General features: G+C 35.9%; 1 protein-coding gene across 1 annotated transcript in view; it reads left to right on the top strand.

Annotated features, from left to right (window-relative positions):
• Positions 1–14442, top strand: part of Icmt (isoprenylcysteine carboxylmethyltransferase ste14) — a 67894-nt gene that overhangs the window by 3927 nt on the left and 49525 nt on the right. The window contains exon 2 of the mRNA XM_090391460.1: positions 10270–10531. Within this exon, the coding sequence (XP_090247586.1) occupies positions 10270–10531 (262 nt within the window). The remainder of the gene's footprint in view (positions 1–10269; positions 10532–14442) is intronic.

Here is a 14442-nt window from a genome sequence, read left to right as displayed (position 1 = left end):
TATGCAGCATGGTTGTCACAGTTGCCCTAGGTGCTGCAATTCACCAGAAGGCTTTCAAAAATTTTATTCAAGAGATGTAAAATTTTGGAAGATTTTTAATTTTATATGTTTTTGAGATTCCCACCCCCTCTGTTCATAGGGTGGTAAAGCTGATGCAAATGGCATTTCTGGAGTAATAGAAACAATTTCTTATTGATATATCCAGCATGCACCATACCTAATGTGACCATTTTTGTTTGATTGACACAAAAGCAGGGACACTTTAACTCCTCCTGCCCTCAAGATATTTTTCATAATTTGCAATAAAAAATTCTACTATATTTTGTAGTTGTATAATAACATTTGTGTAATAAATTTATAATTCATGCACTGTTTTAATTTAAAAATGCATTTTAATTCAAAATATAAATTATATTTAAGATTTCTAAATTAATATTAATGTAATCTATAAATGTATAAAAATTAACCATTCTAATTATTGAACTTGTTAGACAAGAATTTCAATAAATCTGCATGGTCCTTTAATAATTTATGAAATTCCATGCAGGAAAATGGAAATTTAGATTTGACTTGACAAGTAGATTTTATTTGTGGTGACCAAGAATAAAATATCACTACACATCTTAAGGGAATATTCCAGGAAATTGCCAGTTCCACTGCATGAAGGTGGTGATAAGACAGTAACTTCAAATTATTATTATTATTCGTGACACCTCCAAGGTGTCCGAAGACTCATCGCTGGAGGACACCTTCAAATTATAAACCAATCTTTATCTGGAGTTGTGATGAAGGCACTGAAGAGATTGGTATGAAGTAGGATACAGAAAGGGGTTGATAACAGCAGTATTTTCTGAGTCAAGTGGGTGTTATAGCCTTATAGGATTTATTTCATGTGGAGGTTCTCCCCTTTCCTCAACTGTCCCTTAGGACTGGTTGAGCCCTACTAATGAGAGATTAAGTATGTATTTTATGACTGTAGATCTGTGTGTGTGTGTTCATGGGCTGGTTTGCCTGTTCTGAGGAATGGAAAACCTGAGTTTCTGGGTAAAAAAACCCTCTACCTCTGTATGAGACTAACTCGCCTGTAGTCGAAGGAGACCAGATAAAGGTTCATCATGTCATGGACAGGAATCGAACCCAGGTCTTTCCAACTAAAGGGCTTCATCTATACCAACTGAGCTACTGAGGCTCCTTCCTTACAGGATGACTTGAATAGATGGCATGAATGGGCAGGTAAGTAGCACTATCAGTTCAGTGTTGCAAAGTGTAAGGTTTTGAGATTTGGTAAGCAACAATGGGATGCAAAGTATACACTTGGTGGGAAATTTTAAAGGCAGTTGAGATGATCTAGGAGTGATGGTGGACAAGGACCTGAAATTCAGCAGCCACATTGCACAAGTTGTGAAGATGATGCAGAGGACCTTGACATGCAGACATTATGATGCCATTGTATAAAGCCTTGATCAGGCCTCATATGGATTATATTCACAGATTTGGTTGCTGGGTTTTCATGGTGACGAGGATATGTTGGAAAGGGTCCAGAGAAGATTCACAAAGGTGATCAATGGGTCTTTGAAATGTAGAGCATGAGGACAGATTGAGAGAATGTAAGTTTCAAAGCCTTGTGAACTTGAGGAAGAGGGAGAATATGATTGAGACATATAAGCTAAGCTAGGTCAGGGATTATTATTATTATTACCACCACCCCAAGACCTCATGGAGTCAAAGGCTCATCTGGGAGGTCCTTTTATCACATACACAGCTCATCATACTGTGTTTTAAACACATTCAAACTCTTTGCAGACACCACATTCTCAGGCAAGGCATTCCAATCATTCACAACTCTGCACGAAAAAAACCTGCGTTTCACTCCCCTTCTCACACCCTCTTTATATAGTTTCCAGGGATGACTTCTGGTTCTCCCCTGATCTCCCACTATTCTCTGTAAAACTTCTCCAGCATTGATCCTATAACAACCCCTTACCAACTTGTAGGTCTCTATCATTATCTTTATCAGGTTTGAATTGGAAGAGATTTTTCATAGAATGGAAGAGGGGGTTAGAACAAGACGCCAGCACTGGTAACTGTATAAGGAGGGTGTGAGCAGAGGAGTGCGAGAAGGTTCTTTGCATGGAGAGTGGTTGGTGAGTGGAATGCATTGCCTGAGTGTGTTATAAATGTAGATACATTGAATTGAATCAGTTTAAGGCATGGTCGGATGATAAAAATTATTAAGATCATCATCTGACCTCCATAGAGTCGGAGATGATCATCATAATAATTTTTTTCTGCAACTCAGTATTAAAAGTACTCTCCCTTTTTTGTATATTCATTTTTATATATATTCAAAATATAATACAATTCATTAACTCATTAAAGTTTAAAATATAATGTTTGATAAAGAGAGAAAGAAAAATTCAGAAAAACTATCAAGATTCATTGTCAATAAATATTAATATATTACTACATATGTCATTAGTGTTGTGGAACAAGTCTTTTCCCCCCACAGCTCATCAATCCATGGTATATTTCTGCTAGTTAACTTCACACCCTTTCATAATCACTTACCTTTTATAATTCCACACATATACCTTCTTGATGTGTCCTTTTCTTGTTTGACCACCACCTAAATCTTCATGATTACTTTGACCAAATGGTGTCAGTGTTGATACCTCATTCGCAACCATATCCTGTGAAGATATCACTGAATCCATCATCTGAAAACGTCGTGTTGCTTCTATCACATGATGCTTAGGATAATTATCTCATCTTTCTTATATAGAGAAACCTGTGGAGTATTCATAACTATAAATTCACGTGTATGCCACAGTAATTAACTTTTTAATAATATGCAAATATTTTGTCTTAAGTATCTTTAGTTTTTGGTACAGTTATTAATTAAACAACAATAGGAATTGCATTAAAAAAACACATTAGTGCACATGCTTACATTGGAATCCCTCTATGTATATAGTAGCATGTTTAAGGGTTAAAAACTATTGGGCTGTAATTAAAATATAACTGATAAATTTATTTTATACAGTTGAGGATAACAATTTCCCAGACTTTTGGGATAGTGAGACAGTCATTATGGTTAAGATTGGATCTATGCCATAAGATGTCAGCACTTTCTTTATACAGCTCTAATGTTTTTATATGGATCTGTGTAGTAGTTTGGTGTGTTGCCATTGGATTGATCCTTTGGCTAACATTTTCATCTCCATGTTGTGTGAGACCAGATTTGTGAGATTTGATGAGATGAATGTGGTCTTGATGTTCAGAGATGCATTTATTTACAGATCTTCTTGTTTGTTCATAGTAAGACAAGCTACAAGAACATGGCATTTTGTATATGCCAGGTAGCATCAATGGTGAGAGTTTGTCTTTTGGAGAGGGTAACAAATTGTGAATTTGGTTAATTGGTTTTATAGGTAGCAGTGAGTTTGTATTTCTTCATAATTTTTGACAAACGTTCTGAGATACCTTTGATATATGGTATGGGATTCCTATGGGCTTTGTCTTGTCTAGGTTGATGTTTTGGAGAGTGGCTAATAATTTTTGAGCTCTTATTGGATTATATCCAATTAGTAAGGTTGTATCTTTAATAATTTCCAATTCTTGTTTTAAAGATTCTTCAGAGGAACAAAATTTGTGTGTTCTGGATACCAAAGATTTTATGCCATATTTTTGAGATGGATGGTGAGCCAATCTAGACCACTGTGCTCAGATTTGGTCACCTAGGTTTCTTCTTGATGGGGAGGAGGTGGAGAGGATCCAGAGGCGAATGACCAAGATGATAGCAGGTCTGTGGAATGAACCGTATGAGAACAGGTTGAGGATTTGTGGGTTGCAAAAATTGGTTGATAGGCGGAGGAGGGGAGATATGATTGAGACATTCAAATTACTGAAGGGTTTCTATAAAATTAATTCAGAAGATATTTTTGAGAACAGGGCTGGTTGTGGGAGGACTAGGGGACATCCATGGAAACTGGGCAAAAGTGTGGTTAGTAAAGGTGTTAGAGCTGGGTTCTTTACTTTTAGAGTAGTGAATGAGTGGAATGCACTCCCTGAGTCTGTAGTGGATGCTGTGACAGTGAATGAGTTTAAGGCGAGGTATGATAGATACTGTATGAATGTCAGATAGTTGTGATGAATATGATTTGGGGCCTCCCTCGATGAGTCTAATGACTCCCTGGAGTTGCCCGTAATAATAGTAATAGTAATATATTGTGGATATAATGACCTGAAAAAGTTGATTTTCGATAGACAGAAGTGGAAATGGAATCATCTTGTTTGCGTTGAATGTGTACATCGAGGAAGGAAATACCTTGTGAAGATTCTTTTTCTAGTGTGAATTTGATGTGATGATGTAGGTTGTTGATATTATTTAGAAATGCATAAAGTTCTTGTTCCGTGTGACTCCAGACTGCAAAGACGTCATCAACATATTATAGCCATATTGTTCGTTTTGGTTCAAGAGTGAAAATTCTATCTTCTAGGTGTTCAAGAAATAAAGTTGGCTAAGTTTGGTGATAAGGATGAGCCCATTGCTGTTCCTTCCTCATGTTAATATATTTTATCTTTTCACGTAAAGTAGCATGCCGTGATTGTAAATTTGAATAATTCCACAATATCTGATGGAAATTTTGGCTTAACAATTCTATTGTCTCTTTGTGAAGGATATTAGTGAAGAGAGAGACAGTGTTGAAGCTTATTAACATGTCTGTAACTGACAGTTTAATGTCTTTTATTTTTGTGGGAAATTCTGTGAAATTTTTTTTGCGATGAAGCTGAGTGGCTTATGAGGAGATGGAGAAGTTTAGACAAAAATCTAGATATTTTATAATTGAGGCTGCTTATAGGTTCCACAATAGGTCTAAGTGGACAGTTGCTTTTATGTAATTTAGGTGAACCATATATTCTACATGTCCGCGCGGTTAGCCTAGTGGCTTTGCGCTTCGCGGGAACCATATGCCTGGGGAAGGAGTGTCCTAGGTTCGATTCCCGTCGGAGACGTGAGGAGCTGAAGGATCTTCCTCAGCCATAGCCAAGTTAGCCGGTCTTGGGCACGGGCAGTAGGGTTTTTTCTGCCAGTTTATCTGGTGTTTTTCATCCCGCAAGCAAGCAAACCGGCCCCTTGAACACACAGGGATACAGCCAAGAATACCGTGAGGCATAGGAGTGACCATTCTATCCTCGTATTTCGGTTACGAAATCCAAGCATGCTTGGAAGGTTGTGGGCCTTAAAGGCCTGTTAAAGCCATTGGGATAGATAGATAGATAGATATATTCTACACAGTCTCACATCATATGTTTTGAGTCTTTTGATGGTTTCCTGATCTCTGGATGTTGTTTCATCCAGTAGTATATTGGGTTTTTTGAGCTGTATTTTGTAGGATCATAATTAAGCTAGGAGTATGTATTGTGATCTCGAAGCAATAAATTCATTTTCTGATCGTATAAATGGATTTGAAAATGTCAACCACAGATCCAATGGCAACACACCAAGCTGCTACATATACAAACATAAGCATTTGTATAAATAAAGTGCTGAAGCCTTATGGAACAGACTCAATCTTAACCATAATGACTGTCTCACTATCCCAAAGGTCTGGGAAATTGTTATCCTCAACTGTATAAAACATCAGTTATATTTTAATTACAGCCTAATAATTCCAGGATGACAGATTTTTCACTTGCAGTGGGCAAGTGAAAAATATCCCCTTCACCCAGTAGTCTGACTTATTTTGCATCCTGCAAAATAAGTCATCAGACTACTCCATGGAGATGCCCATGCAGTAGTAATAATGATCTGACACACTTTTTTTCATCTACTAAACTATAATTTTAGACTGAAGAATATTCCTTTCTTCCTTTTCTTTTTCCTTTCTGTTCCACATTTCCTTTTCTGTAGATTGATTTTAACCCAGCCAATGTCTGCCATATGTCATTTTTCATAAGATCTGTAGCATTTGGGATGACCTGTGTTTTCTGTACATGGTCTGATTACCATTTCTGATTTTCTGATCCAAACTCATGTTCTGAACAATTATTTATTCAGAAATGTGTTTGAAAGCAAATAATTGCTCAAGTGATTTTAAAAGTTTCTTCACAGAAAAATCCTTGACTGCTATCCAAGGCTTTGTTGTCCAATAATGTGTGCCAAAGCTGTTCAAAATTTAAATAAATAAATAAAAAAAAAAAAAATCTTAAGTCAAAAATCTCACCTTTGCACTTGACCTGAAACGCAGATCCCCAACTTTTTTTTTTTTTTTTTTTTTTTTTTTTTTTTTTTTTTTTTTTTTTTTAAATCAGCAAATCCAAATCTGACATTTAAATGTAGAAAACTCTCCTCTCTCTCTCTCTCAAATGGAAGTCATGCTTTTTTTGCCTGGTTTCTCGCTGAAGTCCTGGGTGCAGCTTTTGCCTTTCGTGATTTCTGCTCTCGCATCCTGATGATACTGTACTCATTGCATCTGTCTTATCTTCCAGTTCTTATACAGACACCCATGGAAAATTGCCTTCTGCCATACCTTGAACAACCAACTTCATGCCTCCCTATATTTCAGTTGTAAAATGTTAGAAAAAGACATTAGTCTGGATAGATCACTTAGGTAAGATAATATTCCTTTCACCCAGTTGTGCTCCAGAATTAACTCTCCTGTATTGCCTATTCGAGATGTCATACTCGTTTAGCATTTACCAACAGCATAAAAGAAAACCCATAATCCAGCCCATGTCTACATTAATGGAGATAAGGTGGCTATTAACATTTCATTCTTCTTTTGAAAACGAAGGTCAGCAGCCAGCTTCTTTATCTGGAAACCTGCCATTTAATTAGTGATCACTAATGAAATAGCAGATCTCTGGATACCACAGTAGATTTTATAGCCAATTTTACCTACTTTCTGGCACAAGCCATGGAAAGGTTTTGAGAATGTTATTGCTTTTTGATGATGTCAGGCTATTTGATTTTCTTTCTCCAGCCTCATCCTATCTGTAGTTTTCCTGTTGATGGCACTCTATCATTCCTTTCTCTTCTTCACTCAATGATCTTGTATTACATTTGATTCATGCTTCAAAATCTCATTTCACTCCACTTCCCATGCTTCTGATATTTAGATTGCCAGTCAAGATTAGATCAAATTAAAAAAAAAAAAATCAGCTAACTTTTTATCCTTTTATAAGGAGTAGGCAAGGCCATTTTAGCCCTATTTAATTTTTGGAGAGTGAGTAAGCAGTTCAGTCTCCTCCAATAGCCAATCAGAGATAGTTGGCCCAAGACTATCACTAATTGTAAGTGGCAGCCAATGAAGAGACTGGCCATCGAGTGGTACCATTTCTTATTCTCTAACAGGATATGTTATGGTCTGAAATAGTGTGGGTTCTATGGTCGATTTTCTTAAGTTTACTGGATGAAAAACCTGAGTTTCTGTGAGGAAAAAAAACTCGTGCCCATGCCAGAAATCAACTAACCTAACTGGGAACTCATCAAAGAAAAACTTAAAAAAAGTTTTTTCCAGTTGGAAACTGACTTGAACTTAAGTCTATCTTTGGGCAAGCGCAGAGGATGCAAATGTCACTTCCACTAAGTTACACAGGCTTTATCAAGATTAGATTTCTCTTGTAATTTACTTGTACACCTAGCCATTCCTGGCAGAAACGCATTACATTTGTAGTCTCCTCAGTCCCCAGAAAATGGAAAAAAAAACATCTTTAACATTCAACTGACTCCTCTCCTGTACAATCTTAACACTATATAAATCTCAAATCTGTCTAACCTTAGAATACTGTTCTCAGGATGACACACATAAACCTCTCTAAAAATGCATATTTCAGTACATACACCAATAATCCGATTAATCTCTCTTACAGACTTCCTGCAGTCATATTTCCTAAATATACACTATTTCTGTATTACATTTTCTCGAATTATTTTTAAATGACTGTTGCCCAACTGAACTGGCCACTGCCATTATTCAACTTTCTTCTAAACATGTGAAAACAGAAGCAGCTAATTTCCAACATGCATAGTTCAGCTTCAGGCTTATGAAACCAACTTCTAATTCTTTCATTCCAATCTGTTTCTGTTAGTCCTCATATTATTTATCTCAAGGATTGACCTCCAGCTATTCGAGAACACAACAGGCTTTTTCTTCCTCACTAATCAGTTGCTCATATGTCACCTCAGTTTTGTGAATTCTGAGATTGATTAACCAAAGTGGGGAGGGGGGGAAGCACTTAAAGAAAACGTTGATTATATGCATCCTTGTGACACTTATATTTAGTTTGTTTTTTTTTTTTAGCTCGTTCATTTCAGCTGTCTGAAATGAATGAACATACATAGCACTCCTATACCACTTTTTTCATTCATACATAGGAGTGCTATGTATGAATGAACATACATAGCACTCCTATACTACTTTTCTGAGATTAAAATATTTTGAGTACCATTGGTATTCAAAACATCTAATAATTGTGATATGATTCATTTACTTTACTGATCTGATGGAATGGTAACTCACGTAAGCTTATTTTTATGGAAAATAAGCCTTTATAATTCTGAATTTGAATATTTTGCAAAAATAAGGATGTTTTTTTAAAAAATATTTTCTTAATATTAAACTTTCTGTTAGTTAATATGGATGCATGAGGTTAGTCCGGGAAATTCCCAAATTTTTTAAAAAATTTTCCTGTCTAACTTAGAAACTGTTTGCCATTGTCACCTTCAAAGTACTCTCCTCCACTTTGTATACACTGTTGCCAGGCCGCTGTCCTGGTTGGCCAAGTGGTTAGCATATCCACTCTCTAGCCAAAAGGCTGTGGATTTGAATCCCGCCATGGGCATGGATGTTTGTGATAATCTGTGAAAATACTAGTGGTGGCATTGGTGTAGGTGATGTGGCTTGCTGTAGTTGGTGGATTGAGTGGTGGAGACAGAGAGCTATAGAGTAGGTGCCCTCTCTCGGTAAGTCTTTGGACTCCTTGGGGGTGTCCATAATAATAATATACTGTGCAGTTCCACTAGCAGTTTTTTTCTTTGAGTCAATTGACTCAAAACAATTTCAATTTGGGGAATTAAAGTCTTCTGGTGTAAGGTGAGTAAGTAGGCTGTGGAACGACTGTTGTTTCATGTTTTGCCAAAAATTGATGGATTAGTCGATGATGTGTGGAATAATGTGTTCAGATGCATTATTATGATGAAACATTCCAGTTTTCTCTCTAAGCGTCAAACTTTTTTTTTCCTGATAGCCTCACAAAGACATTGCATTATCTAAAAATAAAATCCTTGTTCACTGTCTTGCCTTGTGGAAGAAATTTATGGTAAACAATGCCCTCAGAATAGAAAAAAACTGTCTTCATCACTTTGATGTTTGACTACACTTGTCTCACTTTTTTAGGTTGTGGTGACCCTTTTGACCCCCACTGATTGAGTTTTTTTTTCGACATCATAGCTGTAAACCCACATCTCAACTCATCTCCAGTAATGTTTTTTTTAAAAAGTTTTCATCCTCATAAACTCGGCTGAAAAACTCTTGGCTCATATCACCTCTAATTTGTTTTTGATCTTCAGTCAAAAGGCGAGGCATAAATTTGGCTGCAGTGTGATGCATGCCTAAATTTTGCATAAGAATCTCATGACAGACAGTTTTTGAAATGTTTACTTCTTCAGCTTGTACCTCACGAACAGTTAAACAGTGATTAGAATAGATGACTTCACACACTTTTGCAACATTTTCTTCAATTTTCGATGTTGATGGTCGTTCTGAACAGAGATCATCGTTGACTGAAGTTCAGCCATCTTTGAAAATTTCCACCACTAGTACATTTTAAGTCCAGCTTAAATTGTACTAGTGGTGCCTCATTCCAAAATGCTGTTTTTAACATTTCAAATATCTCTGTGAAAGATTTTCCCAATTTGACACAAAACTTAACACAAATTTGTTGATCATGAAAATCGCTCATTTTAAACACAAAAAATTGCAAAATGCACCGAACACATGTTGACACAAACAGATATAGTACAATAACTAAGCAAAATATCAATTGCTGCAGTTTTCACTAAGCTATTTCTCAATGCTACATCTAGATTGCAGCATATGAAGCATGCAGCTAGTAGTGCTTGTTAGTACGATAATTCAAAAGTTCAGGGATTTCCTTGACAAACCTTATTTATATTAGTAGCAACTAAGTACTAAATCTCAGTATAAGAGTAGTTTGTTCTTTCATTTAACTTACTTGACAAAGAATTGTTTAATGTTTTTTTAGGTTTCATGGCGAGCTGAACTACTTGGTCTTGCATTTGGATTTGGCCTTCTGTTGACTATATTAGCATCATCTTCTTGGAATGTGTTTGGGTGGTATATTGCTGTGCTAAGTTTGTTTCATTATTCAGAATACCTAACTACAGCCATAATTAATCCAAAATCACTAAGCCTAGATTCTTTTCTTCTTAATCATAGTAGAGAATACTGTATTGCCGCTGTTGGCAGTTGGTTTGAATTTATGGTAGAAAGATATTTTTGTCCAGGTAAAATGTTTTTCTGTAACCTAATTTTTGCTAATAACATTTTTAAGTTTATTAACAAAGTATAAAATATGATGAATCTTACGTTAGATAAAAGGAATGTTTTCATCTTTGATTTATATATATATATATAGTAGAAAGTTTTTTACCTTGGGTATAATATATGTTAAAGATACCAAGTTATTTTAAACCTAGTTTTACTCCATTTCCCAAGTAAGCAAACAGACAAATAAGTCAATTTTGTTCTTGCATGTAGTGTGAGTCTAACTGACCCACAAGGTAGTGCATGTCTAGGCAACTCTTGGTAAAAATGGAATAAGCTCTGATCACTATTCTTGATATTTACCCTTAATGCATAGCATCATACATCTCCTCAAGGAGATGGACTTTGCATTAAGGGTAAATATTAAGAATAGTGATTAGAGCTTATTCCATTTTTACCACGAGTTGCCTAGACTTGCACTACCTTGTGGGTCAGTTAGACTCACACTACGTGCACGTGCAAACTTGACTTATTTGTCTGTTTGCTTACTTGGGAAATGGAGTAAAACCAGGTTTAAAATAGCTTGGTATCTTTAATATATATATAAATATATTTACTTACTGTTTAGTCTCTTCTGGATTACAGGTGCTACAGCTCCAAATACAGTAATGTGCACTTCTTTATTGCCTGCTTGGTTGAGGTTGAGTGGATATTATATCTGCTTTCTGGTTAAGAGGCTGTAGTTTGAAACCTGCTGTGGTATAGATGTTTGAATGTATTTAGTGGTAAATGATTTTTGTATATTTCGGCTTTGGTGCCATTTGAAGCTCATTAGGATTTAATAGAATGAAGACAGTACAGCGAATGAATTACGTGGGTTTATTGATTCATTCCAATACCTTGTCTGATACAGAGACATCATCTGAGATAAAATAAAAGAATCATAACACACACACAACCAAAAAGTGGAAGATGCTAGACCTGGAAGCGTAGTCCTAAGAGAAGTGTTTTCTACAGGAACTAGGCAGTCTTGGCTTTCAGGTGAGAGGTCTAAAAATTAGTTTCCAACCTTTGGAAATTTCACATAATCACATGTGTTGAAGTTTGTTTAGTATTTCAAATCTACCAATTCCATAAGCCATGTTCATATTTAGTGTGTAAAGCTTAGCTCTTTTTTGATTCTGTGCAAGGTGACCAGAGCAAGGTCAGCTAGACCTAACTTACCATAATTGTTATGGCAACATAGTGCAATTGGAAGAACGACGTTATGTTGTGCCCTTCGATTAAGTTTGATTCTCTTCATGATGGGAAGAATCTTTATATTGGTTGTTTCAGTTGAAGGTGAGTTAGCCAATCTCAAACAGAAGTAGCAGGGTTTCTTTCTCCCAGAAACTCAGGTTTTTTCATCCTGCATACAGACAAATCAGCCTTTAGAGCATGTGCAATTTACAGACAAAAATATTCGTGGTCTGGCGGGAAGTAGAGATGGCATTGATGTAGATGATGGTTGTAGAGGTTTGTGGATGAAGTAGCAGAGATAGACAGCTGTGGAGTAGGTGCCCTCCCCTCGATGAGTCTTTGGACTCCTTCGAGATGTCACGAAATAATATTGTCTTCCAGATGCATATTGGTAGATCTTTGAGTTTGATCATAATGCAAATTGCAAGAACAAGTAACATTACATTCATCTGGAAATGAGGGTGGCAGGACTTCATCTAAAGATCAATTCTTTCCACCCTCAGAAGGAAGAGATCAACCAACTTCATATGGAATTTGAAAGCAGTGTAGAGATTAAAAGAACCAAAACATTAAATGAATGAATTCTAAGACATCCCAGACATAAAGGATAGTAACGGATTATTATAATCTGTATGTTGAGAAGGATGTGAAATTTTTTTTGACACTACTACCTGCAAAAGGTTGTAAATTTTTCTTGGATGTACTAAAATTTTTTTTCTATTTTCATTTTTCACGTTATCTGGAAATTCTGCTTTAGAAGCCAAACGTGAAACTTTCTCAAGTGCTTCAGACCTCCAACAAGCAGATTTGTAATCTCTAAACTGGGAAATGAAATTAAGCTTCCTGAAGACAATCAAGCATCCATGCTTACAGTTGGGTTTGAATCTGCAATTTGATTGGTGAATGGCTAAGCTAACCCACTCAACTAACCAGGCCAGAAGAAATGGGAAGAACAAGTACAGGTAACCCTAGTATAATGCGGTACTTATATAACGTGGTCTACAAATTGTAGCAACCCTTGTTCAACGCGATATTTATACAACGCACTTTTGATATAACGCAGTCTACAAATTGTAGTAACATTTATCTTTTCATATATTTTTCACCATGTGACTTAAAAATCAAATTTTATCTTCGTTAAATTTGTGTCTGCCTGTGTTGCGCATGTAGTTATAATTTGCAAATTTTAGGGGAAATGCCCTTTAGCACGCATGTACATCGATTGTTTACCATGTAAAGTATTAATTATTGTTGAAAGTTGTCTTCGTTTTCTGCCAGGAAAGCGCATTAAAAATCATAAGTCTGTTAATCTCAAGCTGAGCACTTTATTTTCTAGTGAGTTACATACAATACGTAATGTTTTTTTAGGTAAAAATTTTATTTTTATAGTAATGCCACTTAGATGGCTTTTGCAATATGGTTGAAAACGAAATTAGCAAATTAATTGATGGAGAAATAGATTTAAATTAGGAGGAACCGGTAGAATTAATAGATGACGTCGAACCAAATGGTGTGGGAAGTTTTGTCGAAGATTCTGATTGTGATGAATCCGTTAAAGAATTCAGTTTAAAGAAATTAGCAGAAGGATTGGACTTGGCAAGAAAGTTAGTAAGTTATTTTACGGATAATGATCCCTCAATGAGGGCTCCGGAAAATTCACAAGACAATTGAATATTTGTTTAGCTCCATATTATGAACTTAATAAAAAATTGCAGCATAGTGGTAAGCAAGGTCGTATTACTGACTTCTTGATAACTAAACCAGCCGAAGTATGCAATGAGAATTATACAAACGATGTCCCAGAGATTTCAAGTGCTGACGACTTCCGGCCACTCGTAAATAAAGAACATCTACGAAATGTTCTTTTTGAAGACAGTGGTGACAATTAAAATATGCTTTATTATGTGCAATGAAGTTTACGTACAATTGGTAATTTTATAAGTTTATACTATATATTTGTTTCATAGTTTATATGTTTTCTTAATTTACATGAATTACAAGATTTAGATAAAATATTTTTGTTGGATATGCCATTGTTGTTTATATAATTAAAAAAAAAACATTTCGGAACCTAACCCTACTTTTTCTATGTAATCTGAGTCTTGCATAACACGATTTATATAACACTGCATTTCTATGGAAGCTAACATCCGCATTATACGAGGGTTACCTGTATTTTAATTTTATGTTAAAGATACCAACCTATTTTAAATATAGACCTGGTTTTAATCCATTTCCCAAGTAAGCAAACAGACAAGAAAGTCAAGTTTGCGCCTGCAAGTAGTGCAAGTCTGGGTGACCCGCACGTAGTGCAACTCGTAAAGGTGGAATAAGCTCTGATCACTATTCTTAATATTTACAATTAATGCAAAGCACATCTCCTTGAGGAGATGTATGATGCTATGCATTAAAGGCAAGGGGCCACTACCCAGACTGGTTTCGTCCTTTATTGAGTTCTCATCAGTGGGAGCCAGGCTTAGAAATACCAAGGTTTAAGTAATGCAGAGCTTATAAATATTTTACCAAAACAAGTTACCATAAGTTGCTTTGACCTTATTAAATAAAACTCTCAGGATGAGAGATTATTATTATTTGACACCTCCAGGGAGTTCAAAGACTCATTGAGGGAGAGTGTACCAACAGCATCAAACGATTGGTCCCCTTCCAACTACTAACCATGCTCAAACTTACT

The sequence above is a fragment of the Typopeltis vanoorti genome, chromosome 4 (assembly GCF_054136105.1).
Source record: "Typopeltis vanoorti isolate ZY-2024b chromosome 4, IOZ_Tvanoo_1.0, whole genome shotgun sequence".
Taxonomy (NCBI): domain Eukaryota; kingdom Metazoa; phylum Arthropoda; class Arachnida; order Uropygi; family Thelyphonidae; genus Typopeltis; species Typopeltis vanoorti.
The sequence above is the reverse complement of the archived record's forward strand: the minus strand, read 5'-3'. Positions and strand labels throughout refer to the sequence as shown.